This window comes from Microchirus variegatus (genome assembly GCF_963457635.1).
Source record: "Microchirus variegatus genome assembly, chromosome: 19".
Taxonomy (NCBI): Eukaryota; Metazoa; Chordata; class Actinopteri; order Pleuronectiformes; family Soleidae; genus Microchirus; species Microchirus variegatus.
This window is the reverse complement of record NC_139820.1, coordinates 19,682-47,009: the sequence shown is the minus strand read 5'-3', so window position 1 is coordinate 47,009 and position 27,328 is coordinate 19,682. Positions and strand designations below refer to the sequence as shown.

Below are 27,328 nucleotides of genomic sequence, written 5' to 3'. Positions count from 1 at the left end.
CTTTTTATGGCCTTTAGGAATGTTCTTCAAACATGAAACTCCATGAATTAACAATATAGAATATAAATATGTATAAAAGCCCGTGTCCGTGTCTCCAGATGTTCTGTGGACTCTTTTACACGGGTCTCTTTTACTATTGCGGTCAATGGGAAAATTTCTGTTTGGGCTCATGAGTATTTTTTATTGCAGTACCCACAGTGGCCACCAGGGCAGAGGGGGCGGAGCTACATCCATGGGTCCGACAGGGCCAGCTTGGTGCGCATGCGCGGATGCTCCGCAGACTTTACCGCACACAAGAAGATTGTCAACGAGCAGCGTTTGTCGGTGACTGACGGTGACCGACGTTGACCGGCGGTGAGACCGTGACCACCCGGCGATCAGAGCCACTGACCGGCGCTGCTGTGTGAGACACACCGGGGGACGGAGCCGAAGCTAAGCTAACATTTTATACTGATTCACAGCGATAACCCGGTTACTCTCCATCACTTTACTCTGCTGCTAACGTTAGCTGATGGACTCCATGCTAACAGGCTAACCGGCACCGTCACTATGACCGGTTAACGACCACGGTCATGTCCCGGTAAACGGAACTCCTCCTACAGTTAGCAGCTAGCTGAGGAGCTAACAGTTAGCTGCGGAACATCTGGTGGCGCGTGGCCTGCGCACAGCGGCCAATGATGTTCACAGTGACGACAGCTGTTGTGAAGGCACGAGCCGCCCCCGCTGGACCCGCACACACCCGCGCTGCGTTCATGTGAACCGCGATCCGTGCGTGCGGCGCTCAGACCCGCACACACCGCAGACGCGGCGGCGGCGGCGGCAGCGGCAGACGCGGCGGCAGACGCGGCGGCAGCGGCAGCAGTCATGCAGGCGGCGCAGCTGCAGTATGATTTCTTTAATGAGGAAAATGCACCGAAATGGAGAGGATTGTTAGTGTCTTCACTGGAGAAGGTATTCACTCATTCATTCACTCACTCATTCACTCATTCACTTATTCATTCACTTATTCATTCACTCATTCATTCACTCACTCACTCATTCACTCAATAATTCATTCACTTATTCGTTCACTCATTAATTCACTCATTCACTCACTCATTCATTCACTAATTAATTCACTCACTCACTCATTCACTCACTCACTCACTAATTCATTCACTCACTCATTCACTCACACATTCACTCATTCATTCATTCACTCACTCACTGTGTGTCTGTGTGTGTGTGTCTCTCTCTCTCTCTCTCTCTGTGTGTGTGTGTGTGTTAAAGGTGCTGAATCAGGTCCATCCTAACCTGGTGTCCCAGCAGGAGGCGCTGCAGTACATAGAGGAGCTGATCCTGCTGCTGCTCAGTCTGTTGTGTCAGGCTCAACCAAGGAGTGTTCAAGATGTGGAGGTGACACACGCACACGGAGACACACACACACACACACACACACACACGGAGACACACTCACACACGGAGACACACACACACACACACACGGAGACACACTCACACACGGAGACACACACACGGACACACACACACACACGGAGACACACACACACGGAGACACACACACACAAACAAACACACAGAGAGAGACACACACACACCTGTCCAGTCTCACCTGTCTCACCTGGCCTGTCTCACCCGTCTCACCTGTCTCACCTGTCCTGTCTCACCCATCTCACCTGTCCTGTCTCACCCGTCTCACCTGTCCTGTCTCACCCGTCTCACCTGTCCTGTCTCACCTGTCTCACCTGTCCTGTCTCACCCGTCTCACCTGTCTCACCTGTCCTGTCTCACCTGTCTCACCCATCTCACCTGTCCTGTCTCACCTGTCTCACCCGTCTCACCTGTCTCACCCGTCTCACCTGTCCTGTCTCACCTGTCCTGTCTCACCTGTCTCACCCGTCTCACCTGTCCTGTCTCACCCATCTCACCTGTCCTGTCTCACCCGTCTCACCTGTCCTGTCTCACCTGTCTCACCCGTCTCACCTGTCCTGTCTCTCCGGCCTCAGGAGAGAGTCCAGAAGAGTTTTCCTCACCCGATCGATAAGTGGGCGATCGCTGATGCTCAGGCTGCCATCGAGAAGAGGAAGAGGAGGAATCCTCTGGCTCTGCCTGTGGAGAAGATCCACCCTCTGCTCAAGGTGATGACATTATCATCATCACGGTGATGACATTATCATCATCACGGTGATGACATTATCATCATCACGGTGATGACATTATCATCATCACGGTGATGACATTATCATCATCACTGTGATGACATTATCATCATCACTGTGATGACATTATCATCATCACTGTGATGACATCATCATCACTGTGATGACATCATCACCACTGTGATGACATCATCACTGACATCATGACACACAAACACATGAACATGTTTGCTGTTTCAGGAGGTGCTGGGATATAAGATTGACCACCAGGTGTCAGTATACATCGTAGCAGTGTTGGAGTACATCTCTGCAGACATCCTGAAGCTCGCTGGGAATTATGTACGAAACATTCGCCACTACGAGATCTCACAGCAGGACATCACAGTGGCCATGTGTGCAGACAAGGTACACACACACACACACACACACACACACACACGTACATAAATATACACACCGTGTCTCACCTGTGTGTGTGTGTGTGTGTCACCTGTTGCAGGTGTTGATGGACATGTTCCACCAGGACGAGGAGGACATGAGTGGTTTTCCTCTGATGGACGAGGAGCCGTCAGCCAATGAGGAGCAGAGTTACTACGACCTCGTTCGCAGCTTCATGTCGGACGCTCGTCAGTACGTGAGACAACTGAACCTGGTGATCAAAGTCTTCAGAGAACCTTTCACCTCCAGCACCATGCTCTACTCTCAACACGTGAGTGTCTTCACCATCATCCATGTCTTCACCACCTGGACAGTGTCTTCAGTGTCTTTCATGTCTTCAGGACGTGGACAGTGTCTTCAGTAGAATCGTGGACATCCATGAAGTCACTGTGAAACTTCTGGGTTTGATTGAAGACACAGTGGAGATGACTGATGAAGGAGCTCCTCATCCTCTGGTGGGGAACTGCTTTGAAGACCTGGCTGAGGTTAGTGTATATGTGTCTCTCTGTGTGTCTGTGTCTGTGTGTGTGTGTGTGTGTGTGTGTGTGTGTGTGTGTGTGTTGGTCATTGTCTCCTGGCTGTGGTCATCTTCTCTGAGGTGTGTGTGTGTGTGTGTGACAGGAATTGGCCTTTGACCCCTATGAGTCCTACACTCAGGACGTTCTCCGCTCTGGTTTCCATGAACACTTCCTCAGTCAGGTGACCAAGCCTGGAGCTGCCTTTCACCTGCAGGTAAGCCCCGCCCCTTGGGGGAGGGATCAGTACTGTTGCTGGTTACTTTCCCTCAGTCTCTCACCCCCCCCCCCCCTTCTCTCTATCTCTTCAGTCCATCTGTGAAGGATTTAAAGAGGCCGTTCAGTATGTTCTTCCCAGACTGCTGCTCACACCGGTTTACCACTGTCTGCACCTGTTTGACATCCTCAAGGTGAGACAATCAGTCAATCAATCAATCAATCAATCAATCAATCAGTCTCGTGTATGAAGCCTGTAACCAGTTCAATAAAACTTGAACCACGTCTTCAGCTGCACATCCTGACTGCAGACCTGGTCTGGACTGGTGTAGACCTGGTCTGGACTGGTGTAGACCTGGTCTGGACTGGTTTGAATGTTAAGCTGTGTTTCCTGTTTCCATAGCAACTGGAGGAGAAGAGTGAGGACGAGGAGGATAAAGAGTGTCTGAAACAGGCCATCACTGCTCTGCTCAACCTCCAGAGCAGCATGGAGAGGATCTGCTCCAGGGGCGTGGCCAAGAGGAGGCTCAGGTAACACACACACACACACACACACACACACACACACACACTCTCTGGTCTTGAACTCTCTGGTCCTCTCTGGTCCTGAACTCTCTGGTCCTGACCTCCTCACTTCCTGAGAATATTACACAGTGTTCAGGTCAGCAGAAGAACGTCAGGATCGCTGGGTGCAGGTGACCTCTGACCTCTGACCTCCAGGGTTAAATGCTCTGCCAAGTCAGGGTCAAGCCCATCAGACGCCACAGAGACCTGTGTCTTCATATCAGTATATATCAGTCTCCTTACAGCGCCATCACTGTGTGCTTCAGGAACTGCACATTTACCAGAAACACTTTGCACCCAGAGCCTGTCATCATCAAGGACCCCTCCCACAGCCTGTTCAGCCCCCGTCTCTGTCTCTCTCTCTCTCTCTGTCCCTCTGTGTGTGTCTAACATCAGGTTGTCCTGTCCTCGTGAGGACCTGCTGTTTTCACAGGTTTAAAAAGGTCACATAAACACTCTGTACAAACACACTGTGTTGACTCCGCCCATCCTGGTCTATTATAGTCTGTGTGTGTGTGTGTGGGGGGGGGGGGGCACTCAGGGTCACAGGTTGTGTGTGTGTGTGTGTGTGTGTGTGTGTGTGTGTGCGCTCTTTCAGGATGAAGTAGCGTCATATGTGGGCGGAGCTTGTGAGCAGCTCATTGTTCTCTGTTCTCTGTTCGAACGAGAAGAAAAATCAGGAGAAAAGTTTGGTTTGTAACTGAGGACATGGACCATGATTGACAGGTGGACATGGACCATGATTGACAGGTGGACATGAAGACGTAGGTGACCACTGTGATTTCTTTGTTTCAGCTCACTGTAGAGGAGCACTGGGCTGATGTGGGGGGGGTTAGAGGAGGTTTTCCACGTTGTTTTCTATCAGTGCTAACCCTTACCATCAGTGCTAACCCTAACCCATCAGTGCTTACCCTTACCATCAGTGCTAACCCTAACCCATCAGTGCTTACCCTTACCATCAGTGCTAACCCTAACCCATCAGTGCTAGCGCTAACCCATCAGTGCTAACCCTTACCATCAGTGCTAACCCATCAGTGCTAACCCCTAACCCATCAGTGCTAACCCCTAACCCATCAGTGCTAACCCCTAACCCAGCAGTGCTAACCCTGGTACCTGGTACCTCTTTGACTTCCTGCTCTGTTGAGGTTCCAAGCGAGCTGAGCTGATACGAGGCATGATGTCATCAGACTGCCGGCCATCGAGAGTCGTCACTGAAGATTCATGATCGCGACGTCCGACACAAGAATTAAAGCCAACAACCACCAAGTGTAGATTAAAGTTAATCCTGAAAAAATATAAAGAATTGCTTTACAAGTCACTGGTTTGTGTGTCACGTATAAAGAGTTGAGGAGGAAATATGATATAGTGAACCAGGAGCACTGGGCTGGTGTTTGTGTGTGTGTGTGGGGGGGGGGGGCAGTTTTGAAACAGTGTGCTAACATACCTCAGGGATTTATGTTTAAACTGATTAGTGATCAGCTGAAACAGTGACTGGTCTGAACTGGTGTAGAATAAAGGATCAGTCCACTGTGTGAAGTGTAGGGGTTCAGCTCCATGTTCATGTCGTTAGGTCAAATCACAACATGACACATGAAGACACTAGAGATGGTTTTCTAGTGTTGATGATTCTGGCAGGAGAGGTTAGAATAAAGATAATAATAATGTTTGTTCCTCCTCAGTGAGTCGGCTTGTCGCTTCTACAGCCACCAGATGAAGGGGAAGCAGCTCGCCATCAAGAAGATGAATGAGATCCAGAAGAACATCGATGGCTGGGAAGGAAAGGACATCGGTCAGTGCTGTAACGAGTTCATCATGGAGGGTACGCTGACGCGAGTCGGGGCCAAACATGAGCGCCACATCTTCCTGTTCGATGGCCTGATGATCTGCTGCAAACCCAACCACGGCCCGCCGCGACTCCCCGGTGCCAGCTCGGCGGCCGAGTACCGGCTGAAGGAGAAGTTCTTCATGAGAAAAGTTCAGATCAACGACAAGGACGACAAGGAGGGCGAGTACCGACACGCCTTCGAGATCATCCAGAAGGATGGAAACAGCGTGGTGTTTGCTGCAAAGTCTGCAGAGGAGAAGAACGGCTGGATGGCAGCGCTGATCTCACTGCAGTATCGCAGCACACTGGAGCGTATGCTGGACTCAGCCATGCTGCAGGAGGAGAAGGAGGAGCACATGAGGCTTCCCTGCACTGACTTATACTGCTTTGCTGAACCAGACTCTGATGAGAACGTTGTGTTTGAGGAGAACGTACAGTCCAAGTCTGGGATCCCTATCATCAAAGCAGGGACGGTCCTGAAGCTGATCGAGAGGTTGACCTTCCACATGTACGCAGGTGAGGACTTGTTAGGTCCAGCAGAAGAACAGGATGGTCTTTGTTGACCTGTGTTGACCTGGTTTCTCTGCTCCCTCAGATCCTAACTTCGTGCGGACCTTCCTCACCACCTACAGGTCTTTCTGTAAACCTCAGGAGCTGCTGGACTTGCTCATGGAGAGGTGAGTTCACATGAGTGCAGACCAATCAGCCATCTGGTCTAATTGATCAATAACTGATAAGTGATCATGTTAGAATTAAGGTTCTGATAGTTCTGGTCTGGTCTGGGATTTTCAGGTTTGAAATTCCGGAGCCACGACTGAACAATGTGGACCAGATGGAGGGAGGAGAACAGCTGCTGAGTGCTGAACTGAAACGCTTCAGGAAAGAGTTTGTACAACCGGTTCAGCTCAGGTACAAGACTCTGGTTCATAGATCCTGGTCCTGGTCCTGGTCCTGGTCCTAGTCCTAATCCCCCTTCTCTCTTAGGGTGTTAAATGTGTGTCGTCACTGGGTGGAGCATCACTTCTACGACTTTGAGAGAGATTCTGATCTGCTGAGACAACTGGAGGAGTTCATCTGCTCTGTGAGAGGTGTGAACACACACACACACATACACACACCTGGACACACACACACACACACCCCGACCCACACACACACACACACCTGGACACACACATTCACACACCTGGACCCACACACACCTGAACACACACACACACACACACACACACAACCACCTGGACACACACACACACACACACCTAGACACACACACACACACACACCTGGACACACACACACACACACCTGGACCCACACACACACACACCTGGACCCACACACACACACACCTGAACACACACACACACACCTGAACACACACACACACACACACATGGACCCACACACACACACATACCTGAACACATACACCTGAACACACACACACACACACACCTGAACACACACACACACCTGGACCCACACACACACACACACCTGAACACACACACACACACATGGACCCCCACACACACACACATACCTGAACACATACACCTGCACACACACACACACACACACCTGAACACACACATACACCTGAACACACACACCTGAACACACACACACACACACACACACTTGAACACGTACACCTGAACACACACACACACACACACTTGAACACATACACCTGAACACACACCTGAACACACACATCAAGGACACTTTACAAAAACAAAGAAGAATAAAAACAGATTAAAAGTCTTCACATGATGATGATGATGATGTCATATGTTCCAGGTAAGGCGATGAGGAAGTGGGTGGAGTCAATCACAAAGATCATTCAGAGGAAGAAGCAGGTGAGTGCGTCCAGTCACAGCATCACCTTCCAGAACTCTCCTCCTCCAATCGAGTGGCACATCTGTAAACCAGGAAACACGGACACCTTTGACCTCATGACCCTTCACCCCATTGAGATCGGACGACAACTCACGCTGCTCGAATCTGATTTCTACAGGTGAGTCACTCACCTTTCACTCACATGTTGTTCAACTGTCTCTCACCTCTTACTAACCAGTTACTAACCAGTTACTAACCAGTAATCTGTCACTGACCTGTGTGACATCATCAAGGTCGGTGCAGCCGTCAGAACTTGTTGGCAGCGTCTGGACCAAAGAAGACAAAGAGATTCACTCTCCAAACCTGCTGAGGATGATCAGACACACCACCAACCTGACCCTGTGGTTAGAGAGGTAACTGCAGCCTGGTTCTCCTGTAGACTCTAAAGGTTCTCCTGTAGACTCTAAAGGTTCTCCCGTAGACTCTAATGGTTCTCCTCTAGCCTCTCTCCTGTAGCCTCTCCTCTCTCCTGTAGCCTCCTCTCTCCTGTAGACCCTGGTCTCACCTGCTGCGATGTTTCTCTGGACAGGTGTATCGTAGAGACGGAGAATCTAGAAGAACGCGTGGCAGTGGTTTCTCGGATCATCGAGATCCTGCAGGTTTTTCAGGAGCTCAATAACTTTAACGGCGTTCTTGAAGTGGTCAGTGCCATGAACTCATCACCTGTGTACAGACTGGACCACACCTTTGAGGTAAAACTAACTGATCAGCGCCACCATCAGACCAGATCTGCAGGTGCAGATGTCACATAAACATAAACTCATGTTGATGTTTGTTTTTTCAGCAAATTCCAAGTCGACAGAGAAAGATCCTGGAAGAAGCTCATGAGCTGAGTGAAGATCACTACAAGAAATACTTAGCTAAGCTGCGCTCCATCAACCCCCCCTGTGTGCCCTTCTTTGGTACAACCCACTTTATTGTCACCTGTCCTTCACACTGTCAGGTAAAGCATCATCAGGTGACTCTCACACCTGTGTGTCCACAGGAATTTACCTGACCAACATCCTGAAGACGGAGGAGGGAAACCCCGACTTCCTGCGCCGCCACGGAAAAGACCTGATCAACTTCAGCAAGAGACGCAAAGTGGCCGAGATCACGGGAGAGATCCAACAGTACCAGAACCAACCGTACTGTCTGAGGGTGGAGAACGACATCAGGGTCAGTGCCAGGAACTGGACCGCTGTCTTCTGACTGTTCTGTCTGTTCTGACTGACTCTGTCTTCTGACTGTTCTGTGTTCTGTCTGTTCTGACTGTGCTGTCTGTTCTGACTGACTCTGTGTTCTGACTGTTCTGTGTTCTGACTGACTCTGTGTTCTGACTGTTCTGTAGAAGTTCTTTGAGAACCTGAACCCACTGGACGACATGTCGGAGAAAGATTTCGCAGATTATCTGTTCAACAAATCTCTTGAGATAGAACCTCGAAATGCCCGATCATTACCTCGATTTGTGAGTATCATAGTAACCAAACTTAAACCACTCCCCCTCTGTCAGCTGACTAAATGCTGCCATCTCTGTCCAGGTGAAGAAATACACCTGTTCACTGAAGTCTCCAGGGATTCGCCCCACGTCGGCAAAACCCGGGACCATGCGACACCCGACACCACTGCAGAACGAGCCCCGTAAGATCAGCTACAGCCGCATTCCCGACACTGAGGCCGAAGGGAGCGTTGTCTCCGCCCCCAACTCTCCCCGCACCCCCCTGACTCCGCCCCCCACCTCAGCCGCCTCCAGCTCTACTGACGTAGGCAGCGTCTTTGATTCGCCACAGGGTCCCAGCAGCCCCTTCCACTCCAGTAAGTCCCGCCCACTGATCAGCTGACATATGTTGTTTCAGTGGTCAATCAATCAATCGATTGATCAGAGTTTATTTTCATCATGTTCCTCCTCCTCACAGTGTTTCTCCTCTTTCACAGACTGCGACAGTATCTTTGCAGTTTTCTCTCTGCCTCACGGTCCACGTTAGTATGATACGTCTGACTGTTCACGTCTGACTGTTCACCTCTGACTGTTCACGTCTGACTGTTCACGTCTGACTGTTCACGTCTGACTGTTCACGTCTGACTGTTCACGTCTGACTGTTCACCTCTGACTGTTCACGTCTGACTGTTCACGTCTGACTGTTCACGTCTGACTGTTCACCTCTGACTGTTAACGTCTGACTGTTCACCTCTGACTGTTCACGTCTGACTGTTAACGTCTGACTGTTCACCTGAGACTGTTCACGTCTGACTGTTCACCTGAGACTGTTCACGTCTGACTGTTCACCTGAGACTGTTCACGTCTGACTGTTCACCTGAGACTGTTCACGTCTGACTGTTCACCTCTGACTGTTCACGTCTGACTGTTCACGTCTGACTGTTCACCTGAGACTGTTCACGTCTGACTGTTCACGTCTGACTGTTCACGTCTGACTGTTCACGTCTGACTGTTAACGTCTGACTGTTCACCTCTGACTGTTCACGTCTGACTGTTCACCTCTGACTGTTAACGTCTGACTGTTCACCTCTGACTGTTAACGTCTGACTGTTCACCTCTGACTGTTCACGTCTGACTGTTCACATCTGACTGTTCACCTGAGACTGTTCACGTCTGACTGTTCACGTCTGACTGTTCACCTCTGACTGTTAAAGTCTGACTGTTCACGTCTGACTGTTAACGTCTGACTGTTCACCTCTGACTGTTAACGTCTGACTGTTCATGTCTGACTGTTCACATCTGACTGTTCACCTGAGACTGTTCACGTCTGACTGTTCACGTCTGACTGTTAACGTCTGACTGTTCACGTCTGACTGTTCACGTCTGACTGTTCACCTCTGACTGTTCACCTGAGACTGTTCACCTGTGAGTCACATGACTGTCGTCCTCAGCACCTTTTGTCTTTGGGTCTTTATCATTGTGGACATTTTTAAAATGGATTGTTGTAACAAACGATGGTTATTTTTTTTTATTTAAGAATAATTTTTATTCATTATTTAAAGTCTCCGCCCCCTCACACTCTTTTCCTTATCCTGTCTTATCCTGTTTCCATAGCAACGGTTTGTCTTCATTAAAGCATCAGCATTAACATTCTCTCAAGGACAAGAATATAAGGAACTGTGTGTGTGTGTGTGTGTGCGTGTGTGTGTGCGTGTGTGTGTGCGTGTGTGTGTGCGTGTGTGTGCGTGTGTGTGTGCGTGTGTGTGTGTGTCCCCTCAGGATCGTCCTCAGTGTCCTCCATGATCAGTTTCACTCGAGGTTTAGATGATGTTCCTGTTCCTCCTCCTGTTCCTCCACGAAGACGACCAGAGTCAGCTCCTGCTGAGTCATCGCCGTCTAAGGTAAGAGACTGTGTTACACTGTTACTGTTACACTGTTACACCTGAGACACAGTTACAGAGACACCGTTACAGAGACACCGTTACAGAGAGGATACAATGCGTTTGACAGTTGATTGACAGCTCTGTCTCTCTCTGTCCACAGATGATGTCAAAGATGGACAGCCCCCCCGCTGTCCCCCCTCGTCAGCCCACTTGTAAGCTCCTCCCCTCTCGTTACTCCTCCTCCTCCTCACCCCCCGACAGCCCCCCCTCCCTTCCTCCTCGGGAGCCCCTCAGTTCTCCTCTGCACCTCCTTCCCCCTCCTCAGGGTCGACCCCGCTGTGACCTCCATTCTCAGGCTTTTTTCCCTACCACAACTTCCTCCTTATCGTCCATAAGCTCCGCCCCTGCAACCTCCTCGCCTCCCCCTGTCACACCAAGTCCCGCCCCCGTGACCAGGAAGACGCCGCTGTCCTCGCTCGTCCCCTTTGACGGCCCCCCCGTGCCCCCCCGACACACTGTCCCCAAACTTCCTCCGAAGACCTACAAGAGGGAGTCTCTGAGCCACGCCCCTCTGTTGGACACACCCCCTGCACTGTGATCATTGGCTGTGTGGAGGGGCGTGGCTAAATGAGCAAACACTACAGCTGATTGGATCAGCCAATCAGGATGCTCTGATCCAGGCTGATCATGTGATCAATCGTGTGATGATCTGAAATAACATTGATGGAACATTTGTCTGTGATTGGATCGTCATTTTTGTTTGTTTGTCAACTGAGACCTGGTCTGAACTGAGACCTGGTCTGAACTGAGACCTGGTCTGAACTGAGACCTGGTCTGAACTGAGACCTGGTCTGAACTGAGACCTGGTCTGAACTGAGACCTGGTCTGAACTGAGACCTGGTCTGAACTGAGACCTGGTCTGAACTGAGACCTGGTCTGAACTGGGTCTGATGAGACCACATCTGGGTTGGACCAGATTGTGTTGCCACTGGATTTTGAATAATCCTCGACAAACTGATTTGGACTCTTAAGTCTGAGGTGTTGGATTATCGACAGCCTTCGGATACTAGACCAGAACCAGGACCAGAACCAGGACCACAGCGGCTCTGGTGGATTTAATGTCTTTGACAGTTGATGGTGTTAAATAAGAAGTGATGATGCCTTCTTTAAAACAAGGGAATAAATGTGTTTGTATCCAGTTCTGGTCTTTATTTAGTAATCTAATTTCTCTACTGCCTGTGATTGGTCAGATCATATAAGCTCCGCCTCTTGTTGTTGGCCGATCAATAACTGATGATCTCCAGCTCATTGAAGCGTCTGGACACGAGTCCTGGTCCTGAGACACACGGTACTACAGTCCGACTACTACAGATACAAGTACTACTACTACTACTACTGATATGACTGATACAAGTACTACTAATACAGATACGACTACAACTAGGATTGATAGTACACAGAGACGGTATTTCACTCTGATCAACAGGAAATAGTTATTAAACAGTGGACTGTCAAAATAAAGGTTTAATAAGAAATACAGTTATGTAAAAAATAAAGACAGTCAAAATAAGAGTAACAATCAGTTCAAAGTATAAGGAGCGTCTTCTGAGGACAGACGAGTGTTTGTGGTTCAGAGACGAAGCTAATTCAGGTTCTGGATCAGTTTTTGGATGCGGTCCAGAATGATCTGGTTGGAGCTACAACAATCATCTGGTCTGTACGGGGCCCTGATGGTCAGGACCCCTGCCACCCTCAGCTCCTCCCCCTCCTCCTCCACTGGGATTCGGTTCTTCTGGATCCAGGTCTGGAGGAACCCCCTTCTCCTCCTCAGCTCCTCAGCGTCCAGGCTGCAGGTCTTTGGGAGGACCAAGGAGTTCTGAAGGCGGTCTAAGGTCTCACTGTCAGCCTCCTGCAAGACCTGCACCTCCTCCACGGCGTGACCCATCACCAGGTCCACGGACGTCTTCCCGTCCTCCCTGAAGTCCACAAGAACCAGACTGTGAGGAGACAGATTATTATTATTCTTTCTATCTGTTATTGGTGATTATTATTGATTATTAATGGTAACCCTAACCCAGCTCACATACATGAAGAGGAAAGTTCAGAGACTTCATGTGTATGTATACGTATATATATACACATATATGTATATGTATACGTATATACATATACACGTATATGTATACGTATATACATATACACGTATATGTATACGTATATATATACATATACACGTATATGTATACGTATATATATATACATATACACGTATATGTATACGTATATATATATACATATACACGTATATGTATACGTATATATATACACACATATACACGTATATGTATACGTATATATATACACACATATACACGTATATGTATACGTATATATATACACATATACACGTATACGTATGTACGTACGCGTATACGTATACACGTACACGTATATGTATACGTATATACGTACACGTATATGTATACGTATATACGTACACGTATATGTATACGTATATACGTACACGTATATGTATACGTATATACGTACACGTATATGTATACGTATATACGTACACGTATATGTATACGTATATACGTACACGTATATGTATACGTATATACGTACACGTATATGTATACGTATATACGTACACGTATATACGTATACGTATATACGTACACGTATATGTATACGTATATACGTACACGTATATGTATACGTATATACGTACACGTATATGTATACGTATATACGTACACGTATATGTATACGTATATACGTACACGTATATGTATACGTATATACATACACATATACGTATATACATACGTATACACGTATATGTATACTTATATACATACGTATATACATACACGTATGTATATACGTATATACATACGTATATACATACCCGTATATACATACCCGTATATACACACGCCGTAAAAGCCTTTGTACGTTCGGTTTTAAAGATAAATCACGTGACTCAGTGACGACACTCAAACCTGTAACACATTAAGTATGTGACGTCATCGCAGACGAATGTTTTTTTTACGTTACCTCGCGGACACCGGGTCCACGGTCACGAGCCAGCCGCGGCGCTCTTCATCTTTTCCCGCCGTCACTTTTATTCGTTTGTTGACGAACTGAATCCAGCGCAGCGGACCTAAGTGAGACCATGCGTCCTGCATCACGACCGCAGCACGTCTGCGGCTGTGCGGCTGCGGCTCGACCTTTAAAGTCCTCCGGAGGAAACGCTGCGCCGGCTCAAAGGTTCCGCCTCCTCTTTAACGTAAGGGAGAGCCGTCTGCCAGATCAACTGACTAACCAGCCCATTAACTAACTAACTGACTGACTAACCAGCCCACTAACTAACTAACTGACTGACTAACCAGCCCACTAACTAACTAACTGATCCACTAACTAACTGACTAACTAGTGAGTGGACAAGTGGGTAAAAGAAAGAGAAAACTAAGTGAGTAATAATTATAATAATAATGATAATAATAAGTTGGTATTTAGTTCTGTCAATAGATTATATTAGAATAGAAAAAAAAATAATCTCAAATTTTGAAATGTGTTAATCTAGATTAATTGTGATTAAGTTTGTTTTTCTTCTAATGATGAAATGACCGTGGTTTATTGATGTTTATTTGTAAAAGAGAGACTTTTTTTTTACTTTTAACGTTTATTTCTCATTTCACAGATCAGTTCAGTCACTGACACACACACACACACACACACACACACACACAGGCAGTATCAGACGTTTATTGTGTGTTTCTTTCTCAGACCAGAGATCTGAAGATGAACGACAGCGCTGCTCCTAAAGCTAAACCCAGAGACAGAAAGAACGCCATGATGGTTCCGGCCGTTTCTTTCTCATGAGGAAGAACGTTTCTGTAAAACAAACAATTTATATCTTAATATGATGATGATGACGATGATGATGACGATGATGAACCTCGTTTCTTACTCTGGTCCATAGCACACACACAGACTGGACAAGTATCCGTTAGTGAAGGCGAAGACGAGCATGAAGACGATGAAGAAGACGTCGTGGTGGAAGAAGACGGGCAGATGGAGGCGAGGATGGACGTTACACAACATGAAGAGGGGAACAAACACCAGGCGACACACAATCCCCACAGGAAGTAACACGCTGTCCTTTGGTGGCTGTGAACACAATCACTGATCAATAATCATTAATAACTGATCAATCATTAATCAATAATCTCTGATCAATCATTAATCAACAATCGCTGATCAATAATCACTGATCAACAATCAATAATCACTGATCAATAATCACTGATCAACAATCATTAATCAATAATCACTGATCAATAATCACTGATCAATGCAGATGATGTGGTGTGTAGCAGGATGTGGGAGGAGTCACTCACTCACCCACATACAAACAGCTGTTAAGCTCCGCCCAGCCCAGTCACTCAGGTTAAAGAGCAGGAAACAGCTGATGGGGATGAAATACATTTCTGTAAAACAAACAACAACAACGTCAACAAGAGCTCTGACCCTAAACAGAGATTCAGATGACAGGATATTTTATAATCTGTTAGTGTCAACACATAATATGTTAGTTTCAACACATAATCTGTTGGTGTCAACACAATATGTTAGTGTCAACACAATATGTTAGTGTCAACACATAATCTGTTAGTGTCAACACATAATATGTTAGTGTCAACACATAATCTGTTAGTGTCAACACAATATGTTAGTGTCAACACATAATCTGTTAGTGTCAACACAATATGTTAGTGTCAACACATAATCTGTTAGTGTCAACACATAATATGTTAGTGTCAACACATAATCTGTTAGTGTCAACACAATATGTTAGTGTCAACACATAATCTGTTAGTGTCAACACAATATGTTAGTGTCAACACATAATCTGTTAGTGTCAACACATAATCTGTTAGTGTCAACACATAATCTGTTAGTGTCAACACATAATCTGTCTGTGTCAACACATAATCTGTCTGTGTCAACACATAATCTGTCTGTGTCAACACAATCTGTCTGTGTCAACACATAATCTGTTAGTGTCCAGAAACTGTGACTCTGAACACTGTGGTAACCTTTAACTTTGTGATGCTAACCCTAAAGGCCAAATTATACTTCTCCAACTGCGTATGCGTTATCCGACTGCGTCACCTCGGAGACGGGCTGCAATTTCCCGCCCGATCAGTAGGGGTCACTGCGCAATGGCGTCGAGAGAGAAAGAGAGAGAAAGACTGTTGTTGAAACAGTGGCCGTTTCTCACTTTTCCGTCACTGAACGCAGTTTTAAGATCATTTGAGGCAAGAAATTGTCCATTTAGAGTCTAAACATGTGCTGTGTGTGTTAAGATATGACGTATTTATAGTTTGGCAGCGACGTTGTCGGCGGTGATCAGCTCCGCCTCTGTGGACGCTCGGTGCCACTGTGAGCCGGCACAGAGCAGCTTCGCTCGGCCTGTCCTGAGGACCAATCACAGCTCTTGCCGTCTCCGTTGTCCCTTGACGGAGTGACGGACACTTAAAAATATTTTGTGCAGTCGGAGATGATGCAGAGGTTCTGAGACAGACTCTACGTTACCTACACAGAGCACTTTACGCAGAAGTATAAATTGGGCTTAACACAATCATCAACAATAAACAGGGTTAAGTTTAGTGGGTTAGTAGGTTTAATAAGGGTTAGTGGGTTAAATAAGGGTTAGTAGGTTTAATAAGGGTTAGTGGGTTAAATAAGGGATAGGGTTGGTTTGGGTTAGTAAGTTGAACTTTTGACCCCATGCGCCTCCTTTGGCGAGTGTTGACTTGGTGTCGGCCGTGATGGCGGGAAATGTTCCGATGGTGACGGTGAACGTGAAACAGACGCCCAGCGCCAACATCCAGATCTAAAGGTCAAAGGTCAAAGGTCAGAGGGCTGGAGAAGTTCAAAGGTCAAATCTGTAAAGGAATCAACATTAAAGTGAAGGTGATTGATTTTGTGACCTCTGACCTTTTTTAATATTGTCACCATGGAGATGTTTTGTTGTTTGGTTTGAGAAACGTCTTCATCTTTAGGGTCTGAATGACAACACAAGAGTTACACACACACACATACACACACAGTGACTCACAACATGTGATCGTGTGTTACCTGTTGTGTCCATCAGGTGGACACTGTTGTCTCTGTCCTCGTCTTCATCCTTCGTCTTCCTCTGTTGATGAAACTGAAAAAAGTCCTGAAATACAAAGAGAGATTAGTGATGTTCAAAGGTAACTTTATTAAAAAGAACAGCTGATGATGTTCACTCTTTAACTCAGTCATCAATGTCCTTCATTTGTCTGTTGTAATCACAACAACAACAACGACAACAACAACAACAACAATAACAATCATCAAATAGACAGAGACAGAGACAAAGAGACAGATAAATAGTTACCAGTGTGGGCAGCACGACGTACGAGAGCAGAGACAAAAGGACGACGACACAGGCTGTGATGAAATAACCAAATGCTGCGTCGTTCAGTTCAGATCCACCTGAAGGAAACAAGGAAAGAGGAAAGGACAGAAGTGAGAAAAGACAAAATGTGGATATGATGAGATTTGTATCAATTCTACATAATTGTGGTTTAGAAAAGTGTGGATCAGATAAATGTGGATCAGAATCAGATAAGTGTGGATCAGATAAATGTGGATCAGACTTGCGATGGCGCAGATCATGGAGAAGGCAGCGAAAGTTCCAGCGAGTCCTTGACCGCTCATGATCGGAGTCGTATAATGACCAGGCAACAAAGCTGCCATCCCAAAGAGACTGCCCTGTAACACTGCACCACACGCTGTCAACAAACAAACAAACAAACATGTTAACTTTAAACTAACTAACTAACCAACAAACGTGTTAACTTTAAACTAACTAACTAACCAACAAACATGTTAATTTAACTAACTAACTAACAAACATATTAACTTTAAACTAACTAACATGTTTACTCTAACCCATCCCAAAGAGACTGCCCTGTAACACTGCACCACACGCTGTCAACAAACAAACAAACAAACATGTTAACTTTAAACTAACTAACTAACCAACAAACGTGTTAACTTTAAACTAACTAACTAACCAACAAACATGTTAATTTAACTAACTAACTAACAAACATATTAACTTTAAACTAACTAACATGTTTACTCTAACCCATCCCAAAGAGACTGCCCTGTAACACTGCACCACACGCTGTCAACAAACAAACAAACAAACATGTTAACTTTAAACTAACTAACTAACCAACAAACGTGTTAACTTTAAACTAACTAACTAACCAACAAACATGTTAATTTAACTAACTAACTAACAAACATATTAACTTTAAACTAACTAACATGTTTACTCTAACCCATCCCAAAGAGACTGCCCTGTAACACTGCACCACACGCTGTCAACAAACAAACAAACAAACATGTTAACTTTAAACTAACTAACTAACCAACAAACGTGTTAACTTTAAACTAACTAACTAACCAACAAACATGTTAATTTAACTAACTAACTAACAAACATATTAACTTTAAACTAACTAACATGTTTACTCTAACCCATCCCAAAGAGACTGCCCTGTAACACTGCACCACACGCTGTCAATAAACAAACATGTTAATATACTAATAACATTCATAATAATACAGAGAGGTCTAAGGACAGAGGGTCTAAGGACAGAGGGTCAAAGGACAGAGGGTCTAAGGACAGAGGTCTAAGGACAGAGGGTCTAAGGACAGAGGGTCAAAGGACAGAAGGTCTAAGGACAGAGTTCTAAGGACAGAGGGTCTAAGGACAGAGGGTCAAAGGACAGAGGGTCAAAGGACAGAGGGTCTAAGGACAGAGGGTCAAAGGACAGAGGGTCTAAGGACAGAGGTCTAATGACAGAGGGTCAAAGGACAGAGGGTCTAAGGACAGAGGTCTAAGGACAGATGGTCTAAGGACAGAGGGTCAAAGGACAGAGGGTCTAAGGACAGAGGTCTAAGGACAGATGGTCAAAGGACAGAGGTCTAAGGACAGAGGGTCTAAGGACAGAGGTCTAATGACAGAGGGTCAAAGGAGAGAGGGTCTAAGGACAGAGGTCTAAGGACAGATGGTCAAAGGACAGAGGTCTAAGGACAGAGGGTCTAAGGACAGAGGTCTAATGACAGAGGGTCAAAGGACAGAGGGTCACAGGACAGAGGTCTAAGGACAGAGGTATAAGGACAGATGTATAAGGACAGAGGTCTAAGGACATTAGTAAACAAAAACTCACAGTTGATGATGATGATCTTCACCATGGTGATGATGAAGAACACTAATGGTTCCAGAGGAACTTTGACGAGGATGGTGGTGACCATGAAGACGGTCAGGATGACCACAAGACTGCCCATGACACGGAGACGCTGAGACACTCTGTCCAACAACACACATGTCCAACAACACAATATACACACCAAATACAAGATTAATATACTTACTGTCATGTGTGCAGTTACATGTGTGTATTTGTACTCACAGTGTGTGTGTGTATTTGTACTCAGAGTGTGTATTTGTACTCGGAGTGTGTATTTGTACTCACAGAGTGTGTATTTGTACTCAGTGTGTGTGTATTTGTACTCACAGTGTGTATTTGTACTCACAGAGTGTGTAGCAGAGAGTTCAGACAGGTGAACAGCAGCAGAGGTGTCATCGCACACAAAGTCATCACATTATTAAATTTCTCCTCCAGAACGCTGCGATGTTCAGCTGCTGCCTCCGTCTGATTGGCTGATAAATCAGTGGGTGTGGTTTCTTTCAGACGACTTGTGAAGTACTAAAGACAAAGAGGGGGCGGAGTTCCTTTTACTTCATTTTGTTTTATTATAATGTATCAATAAAGTTTTAAACCTGGTTCATATAGAAATCTACAGGATGTGTTACCATGGTAGCAGTCATGAAGAAGTTCCACGGCAACAGTGTCCCCACTCCAAGGAGAAAGAAGATCATCCACACCCCATAATACCTTTGAACAGACACACACACACACACACACACACACACACACACACACACACACACACTTTAATTAAAGCAGTGTTTCCCAACCCTGGTCCTCAGGGAACACTGTCCTCCATGTTTTAGATGTTTTCCTGCTAACTCTGCTCCGTTATCAGGCTTCTGCAGAGCTTGATAATGAGCTGACTATTTGAACCAGGTGTGTTGGAGCAGAGCAACATCTAATACATGAAGAACAACATCTAAAACATGGAGAACTCTGAATTAAAGATTGCCTTGTCACACAGGTGAACATCAGTGATCAGAGAAGTCAGTGGAGGTCAATGAAGACCAGGGGGACATGAAGACCAGAGGGACATGGCGAACTGATGTGAGTTAACTAAATCCATCCATTATCTACCACTTTACCCTCCACAGGAGGGTCACATGGGTGCTGTGCCAAGCTCAGCTGACATAGGGCGATAGGCGGGGTCACACCCTGATAGGTGGGGTCACACCCTGATAGGCGGGGTCACACCCTGATAGGTGGGGTCACAGTTGGCCAGTCCATCGTAGGAACACATACTATAGATGGACGGAGGAAGCCAGAGAAAACCCATGCACACACAGGGAGATCATGTGACCTCCATGCAGAAAGACTGAACCCAGGTCAGAGTGCAGACCACTACACCACCGCGTGGAAACAAGTTATCTATAAGAATAATAAAGTCTGTGGTGCTCTCCAGCGCCCCCTAGGATCTGAGCTGATGATGTTCATAACTGTACATCATCACTTCACAACAACATCACTATGAATGAATGAATGAATCTCACTTGTCTTTGGGTGAAGCAGCAGCAGCAGACATTGTCCTCTGAAGACGATGTTCTGTCCTCTGAAGACGACGTTCTGTTCACTGAAGACCACGTTCTGTCCTCTGAAGACCAAGTTCTGTCCTCTGAAGACGACGTTCTGTCCTCTGAAGGCGACGTTCTGTCCTCTGAAGACGACGTTCTGTTCACTGAAGACCACGTTCTGTCCTCTGAAGACGACGTTCTGTCCTCTGAAGGCGACGTTCTGTTCACTGAAGACGACGTTCTGTCCTCTGAAGACGACGTTCTGTCCTCTGAAGACGACGTTCTGTCCTCTGAAGGCGACGTTCTGTCCACTGAAGACGACGTTCTGTCCTCTGAAGACGACGTTCTGTCCTCTGAAGACGACGTTCTGTCCTCTGAAGACGATGTTCTGTTCACTGAAGACCACGTTCTGTTCACTGAAGACGACGTTCTGTTCACTGAAGACCACGTTCTGTTCACTGAAGACCACGTTCTGTCCTCTGAAGACCACGTTCTGTTCACTGAAGACCACGTTCTGTCCTCTGAAGACGATGATCTGTCCTCTGAAGACCACGTTCTGTGAGACAGTTTAAACTCAGTTTCATAAACAGTATATGGTTTTATATACATACATATATTCACACTGATTTAATTAAATTTTTTTTATAGGTTTATTAATTTTATAAAAGTTCAACTTTAAACACTTTTTGTCTTTTTTTTTACCTTCAGTGTTTGCTCAGGTAAACTTCACTGGAGGGTAAACTTGTCTCTGGTGTCCCTGGTGTCTCTGGTGTCCTTGGTGTCTCTGGTGTCCCTGGTGTCCTTGGTGTCCTTGGTGTCTCTGGTGTCCTTGGTGTCTCTGGTGTCCCTGGTGTCCCTGGTGTCTCTGGTGTCTCTGGTGTCCTTGGTCTCTCTGGTGTCCTTGGTGTCCCTGGTGTCTCTGGTGTCCTTGGTGTCTCTGGTGTCCTTGGTCTCTCTGGTGTCCCTGGTGTCTCTGGTGTCCTTGGTCTCGCTGGTGTCCTTGGTGTCCCTGGTGTCACTGGTGTCCCTGGTGTCTCTGGTGTCCTTGGTCTCTCTGGTGTCCTTGGTGTCCCTGGTGTCTCTGGTGTCCTTGGTGTCTCTGGTGTCCTCTGGAGGTCTCTGGTGTTGAATGAGTTTGAGTTTGTCTCAGTGCTTGTGAAAGTGTCCTCTTTCGTCCTCTTTCTTCCTCTTTGTTTCCTCGTGCGTCTCAAGTGTTTCTGTCGTCTCAGCAGAATCCCGTCTCCTCGTGACCTTTGACCTCACTTATCGTTCAGTGGACTTTGATTAAGTGCAGACATCAGCAGTGATAACAGTGAAGGACACAATCACAGGAAACACTTGCCAATAAAAAGAATTGTATAGATATCATAAACGTGCACGTTGTCAAAAACAAGGATTTTTGTTCAAAGTTAATGTTTTTTCAAAGTTTTTATTTTTAAAAAGTATTTTTTTTTTTACAGTATTTTTTTTTGTCCAATTTCGGACAAAAACAGTTTTTTGACTTTTTTTTGCCAATTTTTGGACGACCTGCGATCATAGATATGAGTTATGTACTGATTTAGAGTCTTATATGTGTGGGTGTCTGTGTGTCTGTGTTTGTGTGTGTGTGTGTGTCTGTGGGTGTGGCTGTGTGAGTGTGTGTGGGTGTGTGTGTGGCTGTGTGAGTGTGTGTCTGTGGGTGTGTGTGTGTCTGTGTGTGACTTTGTGTGTGTCTGTGGGTGTGGGTGTGTCTGTGGGTGTGGGTGTGTCTGTGGGTGTGTGTGTGTCTGTGTGAGTGTGTGTGTGTGTGTCTGTGGGTGTGTGTGTGGCTGTGTGAGTGTGTGTGTGTTTGTGTGTGTGTACGTGTGTGTCTGTGTGTGTATGGGTGTGTGTGCGTGTGTGTCTGTGGGTGTGTGTGGGTGTGTGTTTATCTGATTTCATCCAACTAACCAGCTGCAGATTACTGTGTAATTATTATTGCCATTCACTCACTCACTGAGTGAGTGTGTGAGTGAGTGACACTCCACACTTCCTGTTTCCACAGGAAGTAGAATCCTGTGGAAACAGGAAGTGTGGAGTACACCTGCAGCAGCTTGGTGGGAGCACTCTGTGAGTGAAAAGTACTTCTGTACTTTCTTGTGATTTTCTTGTGAAGAAATGCTTGAACTTGGTGTTTTTCACGTTTTATTATTCAACACTCCAGTGATTGCTGTTAGTGTACTTTCTTATTCCAAATGTAAAAATATGCAGTAGGACATCTTCACATTATCAAATCTGGCCCTTGTTAAAAAAACAGTTTGGACACCCCTGCTCTACATGTAATGTCACATTTGTCCACTGGAGGGCAGTTTAAACATTTGCGCAGCTTTGAATCAAATCTTCCTCTATTTATTTCAACAATTTATTTTTTTCAAATCATTTTCAACAATTAGCAGATATAAATCAGATTTGACCTTACATGTAATGACACCTTTGTCCACTAGAGGGCAGTCTGAAGAATCGAGCAGCGATAAATCAGATTTGACCTTACATGCAATGACACCTTTGTCCACCGGAGAGCAGTCTGAAGAATTCAGCAGCCATAAATCAAATGTGACCTTACATGTAATGACTAGTTTGTCCACCGGAGGGCAGTTCCACCATGTGAACCAATCCATTACCCATAATGCTTTGTGAAAACTTAATAGTGAAGAAAACGGTGTATTTTGTCTAAAATAAATCACATTTGACTGTGAAACATTTGACAAAAGATGGTAAAACAGTGTCAAAAAAGTTTGTGATACATATTTCTGTAATAATTAAATTTTTATCATTTAATTCTTTACTAGCACCATAAGTGATAAGACTTTAGTGGACGTTAAATACTCTGTTATCCCCCAGTACAGTTTAAATACTGTAGCAGCACTGGATGAAGCCTACTATGAAATGTCATGGTTTACCCTCTTGAGGGCAGTGTTAGAGAACAATACTATATAAATCAAATACTTGTCTCATAATTTAAAATGTATCTACCTGAAGATAGCCTAAAGCAGTGATTAAATGTTATATGCAAAAACACCTTTGTCCTCCAGAGGGCAGTCTGAAGGATTAAACAGTGATGGATTTGACCTCACTTATAATAGTCTGCATGACGTATCAGCCATGAATCTGATTTGACCTTACATGTCCACCAGGGGACAGTCTAGAAATAGAGCAGGGATAAATTAAAATTAACCTTCCAAATAATGTCAAACTTGTCCACTAGAGGGCAGTCTGAATGATTTCTAATCCAAAAATCTGAGTTGACCTCACATGTAATAAGACCTTTGTCCACAAGAGGGCAGTCTAAATAATTCAGTAGCTGTAAATCAAATTTGACCTTACATGTAACAAGTGGGTGTGTCAGCTTGTCTTTGCCCCTGCAGGTTGGCCAGAGAAACCCCTTTCCCTGGTTTCCCTCTAACCTGCTGCATGTTACTGTGATTGCCTCCACTCAGTTCACTCAGTCTGGAGCAGTTCACCAGTTGTATATTAGCATTTATGTCAGCCTATGGTTAGTTAGCATGTTAGCATGTGTATGTTAGCTCACTAGCTTTTAGTTTGTTAGCATTTTTCAGTTGGCCTGTTGATACTGGGTGGTTTAAATATAATTAACAATTTGGTGACAATGTTCTTAATTTAGAGATCAATTAAATGAAAAACCTTTGGTGTTTGCAGTCCTCACACCTGCTGCAGCAGTAGCTAACGCTAGCTAGGAGGCAGCACATGGTGAGTGAAGTGTTTGCTCTGCACTTTCTCTTGTCTTATTAAAGTGCTAATCTCCAGTTATGTGACATTTTATAATTTGACTACAGTGATTGTTTTTTTTTTGCACTTTTTCCATGTTGTAAAAACATGACAATTCCGGTTGCCATGAAGCTCTGCAGAAGCCTGATAACGAGCTGTTGATCTGAATCAGGTGTTGGAGCAGGACAACATGTAAAACATGGAGGACAGTGTTTCCTGAGGACCAGGGTCAGGAAACACTGCTCTAAACAGGCTCAGGTTAGCATTAGCTCACTGATGTTTGGTTTTGTCGCATGTTTGTGTGTGCTGTGGTATCATTTTCACATTTGCTGATTTTACAGCTTATTTCCTGCTCTCATTCTTATCGTCCGTTTACCAGAACAGGCTTCTTGCTCCTTGCTGCAAAACCCGGACCGGATTCCATGGAAGGACGGGACTGGATTGGATTTGGGTTTCTGCTGTAAGTACAAGAGAAAGCTCAGTTTGTAGGTTATTTTTAAGTGTTCACAAATCTCCTAATTATCTATCTATCTATCTATCTATCTATCTATCTATCTATCTATCTATCTATCTATCTATCTATCTATAGGACTGAATAAAGTTTAAACATAGGTTGTTTTTTGATATATAAACTGTAACAAAATGAATCAAACTGACCTGAGTGGCCCCTCTACAAAATGGCTGCCTTATAATTCAAACAGGTTTGGGCCGGGGATTGATTTGTGTGTTCTTTGGTTTTATTTTTGTTGTTTGTAAACAAGGTTTTTACTCTGAACATCTTTCAGAAAACAAACAAAACATTTGGTATGGTGTCCTGTGAGTGTCAAATGTGTGGTATTAAACTTTAAAAATGAAATACTCCAAGATTCCAAGGTTTAAGTTTAAAGTTTTTTTTTAAACTGTTTCACTTAGCACTGTGCTGTATATAAAGGTTTGTGTCTTTAGGGTTTGGTGTGAGGTTTTTCCTGTTGTGCATCAAAAGGTTCAAACTACAAAGTGGTTTCATCAAATCCAAAAGCTCTCAGGTTTTGGTCTTTAAGACAAAAGGTGTCAATGGTGCGTATTTACTTTTGGGTTTTTCTCTTGGTAAACCAACTTAAAATGGCTGAAAGCTGAATTAAATGGTTTTGATAACATTCAAACGGGTTTGATCTGTGTGGTGTACCCTGGTTATTTTTGGTGTTTGTACAAACAAGGTTTAGAAAAAACAACTTTAACCCACTTTGCTCAATGGGATTTATCATCTAAAAGGTATTTTGGTTTAAGGTTGCTTACTTTTGGTGTTTGATTACATGGCAAACTTGTGGGGCTTTGGTTTGAGTGTCAAATGTGTGGTATTTAAAGTTTTAAACACAATAGGGCACTGGTATTGGACAAAGTGGGGGAAAATGCCACTGTGCTGTACTTTGTTTGTATTTTGGTGTGAGGTTTTTCCTGTTGTGCATAAAAAGGTGAACTACTTTGGAATCAAGGACCCAAGATGGCTTCAATCACCGAGTTCCAAAGATGGTGAGTAAACCAGATTCCTCCTCTGATATGAGACACTGTGTTTGCTGCTTTAGTTATTATTGTTTTCGTATCTGTTCCAGAATCAAGACCCGACATGGACCTTGTGATGGAACGGTCACGCTCGGTGGACGTCCAGGACAACTTTGACGAACTCTGAACACCAGCTGTCAGAAGAGGACGAGTTTTGTTAGTAGTTGTTTGTCGCTGCTTTTGTCTCTTCGTTTGTTTGTTTTTCGTAATCTGTTCCAGAATGGAGAACCAAAGCTTGGTGGACTTCCTACGTGCTGGACAACTTCTACGAACTCTGAACACCAGCTGTTGGAAGAGGATGAGTAGAGTGATATTTGTTATTTTTGTTTGGGTCAATGTTGTTGTCTACTTTCGTCTACAGTCGCCTCTTCCCTGATCTGGTCGGTGACTCCCACTGCACAAGAAGAACCTACAGTGGTGAGTATATCAGATTCCATTGGACATAAATGACAGTTTGGTACTGCTTTTCAGTTTCGTTTTTCCTAATCTCTTTCAGAATGGAGACTCAAGGCGTTGTGGACTTCCGACGTCTTGGACAACTTAGACGAACTCTGAACACCTACTGTCGGAAGAGGATGAGTATTGTTGGGTGTAGTTGTTTGCCGCTGCTTTGGTCTCTATTCATTTGTTTGTTTTTCCTAATCTGTTTCAGAATGGAGACCAAACATGGTCAACCCTGAGGCGGTGCCTGGTGGAAATTCCTGGACAACTTCAATGAACTCTGAACACCGGCTGTCAGAAGAGGATGAGTATTGTTAGTTTTTTGCTGCTGCTTTTGTCTCTTTTCATTTGTTTGTTTTTCTAAATCTGTTCCAGAATGGAGACCCAACATGGTCGACCTCTAGGCAGTGCTTGGTGGAAAGTCCTGGACAACTTCGAACACTGGCTGTCAGAGGATGAGTATAGTGATATTTGTTATTTATGTTTGAGTCAATGTTGTCTACTTTCGTCTGCAGTCGCCTCTTCCCTGATCTGGTCGGTGACTCCCACTGTACAAGAAGAACCTACAGTGGTGAGTATATCAGATTCCTTTGTACATCAATGACAGTTTGATACTGCTTTTCAGTTTTTTTTTCTAATCTGTTCCAGAATGGAGACCCAAGGCTTGGTGGACTTCTGACGTCCTGGACAACTTTGAACATGTGAACACCGACTGTCAGAAGATGAGTATTGTTTGCTGCAGCTCTCATCTCTTTTCATTATTTCGTTTTTACGTGTACAAAAATCACTATAGTCGCAAAGCACTGAATACAGTTCAAACACAGGTTGTTTTTTTGAC

The 27,328-nt window shown here is 45.1% G+C and overlaps 3 protein-coding genes across 5 annotated transcripts; 1 reads left to right on the top strand and 2 right to left on the bottom strand.

Moving 5' to 3' along the window:
* Nucleotides 1-864: 864 nt before the first annotated feature.
* On the top strand, nt 865-11,520 carry sos1 (son of sevenless homolog 1; the record flags this gene model as incomplete). Of its 2 annotated transcripts, XM_083906525.1 has the most annotated exons (23): nt 865-951; nt 1,270-1,395; nt 2,007-2,138; nt 2,400-2,564; nt 2,659-2,868; nt 2,939-3,082; nt 3,219-3,329; nt 3,424-3,522; nt 3,732-3,859; nt 5,572-6,233; nt 6,313-6,394; nt 6,510-6,626; nt 6,702-6,805; nt 7,524-7,740; nt 7,856-7,975; nt 8,152-8,314; nt 8,407-8,524; nt 8,608-8,780; nt 8,953-9,069; nt 9,143-9,416; nt 9,537-9,581; nt 10,819-10,940; nt 11,083-11,520. In XM_083906525.1, 23 exons carry the CDS (start codon nt 865-867, stop codon nt 11,518-11,520), a joined length of 3,954 nt encoding a protein of 1,317 aa, XP_083762651.1. The 2 variants fall into 2 exon arrangements, with proteins under 2 accessions (XP_083762651.1, XP_083762652.1); XM_083906526.1 differs by lacking the exon at nt 9,537-9,581.
* Nucleotides 11,521-12,428: 908 nt separating this feature from the next.
* Nucleotides 12,429-14,119, bottom strand: gemin6 (gem (nuclear organelle) associated protein 6; the record flags this gene model as incomplete). Of its 2 annotated transcripts, none has more annotated exons than XM_083906424.1 (2): nt 12,429-12,898; nt 13,986-14,119. In XM_083906424.1, the coding sequence occupies 2 exons, from the start codon at nt 14,114-14,116 to the stop codon at nt 12,565-12,567; spliced, it is 465 nt and encodes a 154-aa protein (XP_083762550.1). In that variant the 3' UTR covers nt 12,429-12,564. The 2 variants fall into 2 exon arrangements, with proteins under 2 accessions (XP_083762550.1, XP_083762549.1); XM_083906423.1 differs by having other exon boundaries at nt 12,429-12,919; nt 13,986-14,116.
* A 594-nt stretch (nt 14,120-14,713) lies between these two features.
* Nucleotides 14,714-21,885, bottom strand: LOC310940555 (equilibrative nucleoside transporter 1-like; the record flags this gene model as incomplete). Its single annotated transcript, XM_083905544.1, has 14 exons — nt 14,714-14,825; nt 14,902-15,101; nt 15,336-15,421; nt 16,722-16,830; nt 16,935-17,002; nt 17,076-17,160; nt 17,362-17,459; nt 17,624-17,758; nt 19,211-19,350; nt 19,578-19,750; nt 19,858-19,939; nt 20,129-20,153; nt 20,746-21,308; nt 21,497-21,885. Coding segments are annotated over 14 exons (2,265 nt in total), but the record flags the coding sequence as incomplete, so codon positions are not given.
* Nucleotides 21,886-27,328: the final 5,443 nt, after the last annotated feature.